The sequence below is a fragment of the Octopus bimaculoides genome, chromosome 11 (genome assembly GCF_001194135.2).
Source record: "Octopus bimaculoides isolate UCB-OBI-ISO-001 chromosome 11, ASM119413v2, whole genome shotgun sequence".
NCBI classification, from domain to species: Eukaryota; Metazoa; Mollusca; class Cephalopoda; order Octopoda; family Octopodidae; genus Octopus; species Octopus bimaculoides.
In genome coordinates this window covers 7,798,587-7,804,864 of record NC_068991.1, presented here as the reverse complement: position 1 = coordinate 7,804,864, position 6,278 = coordinate 7,798,587, and the positions used below count along the sequence as shown (strand labels likewise).

General features: G+C 34.7%; 1 protein-coding gene across 1 annotated transcript; it reads left to right on the top strand.

The window, feature by feature from the left end:
* LOC106874870 (5' exonuclease Apollo) lies at window positions 1-4,791 on the top strand. Its single transcript, XM_014922768.2, has 2 exons — window positions 1-67; window positions 2,302-4,791. The coding sequence occupies exon 2, from the start codon at window positions 2,311-2,313 to the stop codon at window positions 4,567-4,569; it is 2,259 nt and encodes a 752-aa protein (XP_014778254.1). The 5' UTR covers window positions 1-67; window positions 2,302-2,310; the 3' UTR covers window positions 4,570-4,791.
* Window positions 4,792-6,278: the final 1,487 nt, after the last annotated feature.

Sequence of the window (6,278 nt, the reverse complement as noted above, 5' to 3'; positions counted from 1 at the left end):
AAACCTTGTTTTGCTTATTGTAAATATGTTTATCTGGAGACTTAACGTTGATACACTTATTTGAAAGGTAAACAACCAGTTTTACACCTAAGCTCCTGTCTTCCTATATCTCTAGTATCAGTTGAATTATGTTTTGTCAAGGATTTTACGGAATATAATACTTTATTTTAGCTAATATTTGTTAAGAGTTTTTACTGTAAGCTATTATAAATAATGAGCTAAAAGATGAGATATTAAGTGAATACTGTTGAAACATAAACACACCTTTTCTCAATGTGTGTACGTATTATGTATATATATATATATATATATATAAATATGTATAAGTCTAAGAGTAGCAAAAAATTAAGAAATTTAATTTACTACCAGTGGTGTAATTAGTCAACAGACTATATATTATTCATGTAAAATACAGTGCACATTTAATACACATTAGAGATGCCCATAAAAGGACATCTAACCCGCTAGAAAGAGCAGCCAAAGCTCTACCACAAAATATGGAAATTATCCCTATTTTGTGGTGTAGAGCTTTGGCTGTTCTTTCTAGCGGGTCAGATGTCCTTTTATGGGCATCTCTAATGTGTATTAAATGTACACTGTATTTTACATTATATATATATATATTTGGATGTGCGAATTCTGCGTGAAATAGGAAACGGTGGTGATTGAAATTTTGTAAATAGGATAAGGCTTATAATTCTGTTTACCATATATTGTATAAAATTCAGTTCTAACAGTTCCACTCGACTTTTGTCAAGTTAAGAACAAATGATAAAAGAAAAAAAGAAAAAGATTGGCGATATTTGGCTTTTGGTATATATTTTGCAAGCTTGACAATAAAACCAAAACAATTCGTGAAAATACGAAAATAGATTTGGATATTCGGAGGAAGCGAACGGAATAAATAAATGCTTAACTGTTGCTTTTGAAAAAGTTAAATATTTTAATTAATAAAAATAAAATACAATATTAATGGATTAAAGCTAAACATTGCGTAAGAGATTGTCGCGTGCAAACCAGAAAACAATTTGTCAAAGTATTGATATAAACATAGGCTTTTACAATTTTCGGTGTAACCCAGATCTGTTCCTCCTCCTCTGTCGATTTCGTTATTTTTCATAACCCTTTGAAAAATGCCTTTTTTTTATTTTTGCAATGAAATTTTCCAGAGATACGTTTCAGATGGTTATTTGTGGAAACATTTTCTGAGATGGGGAGAGAAATTTCGGATAATTCACACAACTTGACTTCGATTCCTCGTAACTTTCTGAAAAAATAGATATTTTTGTTATAACATTTTTAGCAGGTAAAGCTTGGCTGATTCACACCATCTTCGTTGGTGTTTGTCAGATGATGTCAGAGTTCAAGAGGGAGATAAATGACATTCGTTTCATTAATTTTATGTCGAGATTAGAACTTTGGGACAAATTGGCCAGCAGTTGGAGCTCAACTTGGGACTGGAACAATAGAATGATTGCATTACAGAATTATTTCTCATCTGTCCTTAACCTCTGATCAAACCCACCAGGCCACATAGTTACTATAGACATTTTTATAGTCAAGCTATTTAGCACTCGTTAGTTTTGGGCTGCAAACCTATTTAGCCCGCTGCAGGAGCTAGCTTAAAAGTCCACATGGAGTGCGGCTTTTAAGTTAGTATCAGACAAGAAAGACATAGCAGCTTTATTAATACTAGTGACTAATTTATGCTTTCAGACCCCACCCCCGGTCTAAATAAATACATAAGTATAAGCATGTAATTTTTTTCTATGGTTAACTGCAGTGAAGTTGCATTTAGAAGTTAAAATATGTCCCAAACATATTTGAAGTAATCTAAAGTTTGTTTGTTTCTCATCACTGCTCTGTACTAATATTAGATATTTATTTTGACTGAGTAGTCTGCAAATGCAAATCAGTCACAAGTATTGACCGACTCATAAAGTTATGGCTTTCTGATCAGCTCAGGACTATCTTTCTTTGGTAACCTCAACTGAAGTCATAATGAGCCAGAAATGCATCAAGGGGTCCAACAGAGGACACCACTGAGCTGACAATGGTGTGTTTACACTTTTACTATAACTAAGAAATTTTTCTCCACGGTTAGCTGCAGTGAAGTTGTGTTTAGAAGTTAACGTACGTCTTAAGCATACTTGAACTAACTTCGTTTGTTTATTTTGTACTTTCTTAATCATTAAGTAAAAATCATTAAGTAAAAATAATTTAATCCTATTTATTTGCTTAAGTATTTCTTCATTCATTATTTTTTTCTAATTTCATTTGTTTTTTCTTTTTGGTTCCAAGGAAACCATAATGAATGGACACATTATTAAAGGTACTCCCATTGCTGTGGATTTCTGGCAGATTCGTAAATGTCCTGATGCTAAACTATTTTTCCTGACACATTTTCACAGTGACCATACAGTCGGCCTCACATCTTCTTGGAATCAACCAATCTACTGCTCCAAAGTAACAGGAGACCTCATTTGTAAAAAATTTAGTATTGCTCAAGAATTAATTCACCCCTTGGAGCTAGACACTCCGGTTTTAATTCCCATCGACTCTACAAATTCTGAAATAGTTACTGTCGTAGCAATTGATGCTAATCATTGTCCTGGGTCAGTTATGCTCTTATTTCAAGGTTACTTTGGTTGTATGCTTTATACTGGTGACTTTCGATATGAACCCAAGGTAATAACTGACTCTTATTTGTCTTCACTTAACTATAGTGTCGATACTTTATATCTTGACAATACTTTTTGTGATCCAAAATGTAAGTTTCAAACTCGTACTCAAGCAACAGACTGGATTATGGAATTGATCAGCTATTATCCAGGACATGATATCATTTTCGGTATGAGCAGTTTAGGTAAACCAAATTTACTCATTGAAATTGCAAAGCATTTTCAGGAATTTATTGCTGTACCTCAGAAAATGTTTGAATATTTTGAACTTATTGAAACCCCTGATGTTTTTCAAATTGATACTGTTGAACACGAATGCCGACTACGAGTTGTTCCGTTTTACTTAGTAACAGAGAAGTATTTAGATAAATTAGCAAAACCAACAGTTGCAATATTTCCAACGGCACTTTATGAAGGGCTTGATGGTTCTCCATATTGCAACCAAAATGATATCTATGTGATACCTTATTCAGATCATAGCTCATACCCAGAGCTTGTAGAATTTGTTAAAAGAATTAATCCCAAGCAAATAATTCCAATTGTTAGTGCAAACGCAAAAGGACCATTTAAAATTTCACTGTCTCATCGTGCAGATATGAGTTGTTTTAATCAATACCTTTCCACAAGTCCCATCAAAAAATATACCATGCCAACTTTTCTCAAAAACCCCATTCTACCTATTCCTGGAGATAATGCCAAAAAAATTTGGTCATCAGCTGTAAAAAAGAAAATCCAAAGATCTGTCCTAAGACGTCGTATTCCCAAAGGAGTTGTTTTTGAATCTCCCATAAAATCATCTCAAAACCCAAAAGAGAAAAGCGATCACTTAGAACCAAAAATAAATGAAGAAAACCATAAAAATATTACATCAGTTTCAGAGAATTCTCCGAACAGTTCTAAAACTGATTCTAATAGTAAGACTGTAGAAGCTTTACAAATGTCTTCCCTAAATATAGTAAACAGGAATTCTGACTGTGACATACAAGATATAGTAACAGGAATTTCAATTATGAAGACTCCAACTAAGAGTAATAAACAAAACAAATTCATTGGAAGGAATTCAGAAATACCTGATTCTTCAAAAGAAAATTTTGCTGAAAAAATTTCTTTATTTGAAAATCAGTCGCAACAGTCTTCTGATAATAGTGAAGAACAGGAGGCTTCAGTTCCACTTTTTGATCTAAATGTAATTGAAAATATTTGCAGAACGAATGCAAATAATGGCAAACGGTCAGAAAAGCCTTTTAAAATATCAAAAACTGCTGCAAACTGCAGAGAGCAGTTACCAATGCTAGAACAGTTAAATGAAGTCTCAGTAAACAATAATTTAGACGAAAGAGAGAAAGAAACTGAGGACATTGATGATGAAATAATACGTGATTCAGAAAACTTGGTTGCTGAATCTGTAAATTGTGGCAATTCATCATCCGACAGTAATATGTCGACAATATATGATTTAAACGAACCAGGTGTAGTAAAGGAAAACACAGGTAAAAAAGAAAGTGTTTCTTCAAAGAAACGCAAGCGGCCATTTTCTGTTGGGCAACATTTAAAAGACTATTCTAGACTCTCTAAGAGACCCAAAGAAGTCGACAACGTTAGGATTGAACCGAGAAGTTTTTATTCCAATTTGTGCGCTTTGTCAAGCAATGGAAATTGTAAAATGACAAAGCAGTATAATAATCAACGTCAGAGGCTGGTATCTAGTTTTATTGAACAGGATAAAAACCCAGTTGAAAATAACCCCTCTACATCGAAACCTTCATTAGACTTTACAACTAAACACGTTCTTTCTCGGTGTCATGGACTGCAATCCTCTGTGATTGAAAAATATCAAAATATTATTGAGAAATTTGTTTTAAAACAAAGAAAAATGAATTTACTTTGAAAAGAACCTTTAAATAGATTCTACAAATTTATTAAAATTAAAAATCTAAATTAATTACAAATGTAAATTAATTTACTAACCTTTGTGTTTAATGTGATTTATGTATTCTACTTAAAATACATCACAAAAGAATTGTGATGAAAAAAAACATCTCAATTTCCAAGTTAGAGTTTCTTTGGTGTTTAAAATATTAGTTACATCAATTAAACACTTTTTTTTTGCTGTTTGTTTTTCTGTTGTTGATAATGGGTTGGATGTGTCAGCCAGGTATCACATTAACACTTGTTCCAAAATTTTTTCATCTCATCTGCACAGCCCATCATTTTTAGATCTGATTTGATTATTTGTTCCCATATATTCATGTCCTTCCACTTACCTTAACCCTTTAGCATTTAAACTGGCTGTAACTAGCCCTAATTTCCCATGTGTTTTATACAAAAACTGGCCAAATTTAGCCTCTCACACCTACCCAACAAAATCAGATAAAAATATACTATCACGTCATTGAAACCTTGAAGCTACAAGATAATATATGATTCATTCAAAACAATGTGAATAAATAAGCATTACATTTGACAGAGTTATCTGAAGCCTTCATGACTACGTCAATACAATTGCTTTCCTGTAAACATCAATCGCCATTATCATCATTTAACATCCGCTTTCTAAGGAAAGCGTTTTTGGCAAGGGTCGGACGCTTTGTCTGAAGCTGGTAAGCCGGAGAGCTGCACCAGGTTCCAGTTTGATTTGGTATGGTTTCTATGGCTGGATGCCCTTCCTAACACCAAATGCTCCAAGAGTGTAATGGGTGCTTTTTACGTGCCACTTACGACATCAGCATCAGCTACAACTATGATTTCACTTGGCTTGACATGTTTTCTCGAGCAGTAACATTAACACCCAACTACTGGTTCAGCTCACCTGAGCTCTGCCTTTCATATAATTTAACTTTTGCTTTTTTTTTTTTTGTCAAGCCCCTAGGACTCATGAGGCAGGTTATCTGCTGTAAGTGACTGAGGTTACACTATTCCTCCAGAATGGGATTCCAGTCATTTATAGAATTTCTACGTGCAGACAATTCGTCGACGATTCCCACACGGCCTCAGACTCAACACAGAGGCCTACATCAAGTGCCTGGAGGAGGTTGTGCTGCCCTGGGTCAAGAGGGTGGCTGCTGGAACACCCTATGTCTGGCAACAGGACTCTGCACCATGCCACACAATTGTCCTGTCTGTAAGTTGTCTGTTGGCCAACTGTCTGTCAACGAATTGTCCATCTACCCACAATTTCAAGGCCAGCAACTTTTGAGCTGATTACATCGACCCCAGTATATGACTGGTACTTTATTTTATCAATCCTGAAGAAATGAAAGGCAAAGTTAACCTAGGTGGAGTTTGAACTCAGAATGTAAAGTGGTGGAAGAAATGCTGCTAAGCATTTTGTTCAATATGCTCAAGTTCCTAAGTTTATTCTGGGTCAATCAAACGGTATCAGGTCTTGCATTGTATAGGTGTAGGAGTGGCTGTGTGGTAAGTAACTTGCTAATGAACCACATGGTTCTGGGTTCAGTCCTACCGTGTGGCACCTTGGGCAAGTGTCTTCTACTATAGCCTCAGGCCGACCAAAGCCTTGTGAGTGGATTTGGTAGACGGAAACTGAAAGAAGCCCGTCATATATGTGTGTATATGTATGTGTGTGTGTCTGTGTTT

Coding starts and splice junctions, on each gene's coding strand:
- LOC106874870 (XM_014922768.2), top strand. CDS start 2,311: ATGAATGGACACATTATTAAAGGTACTCCCATTGCTGTGGATTTCTGG.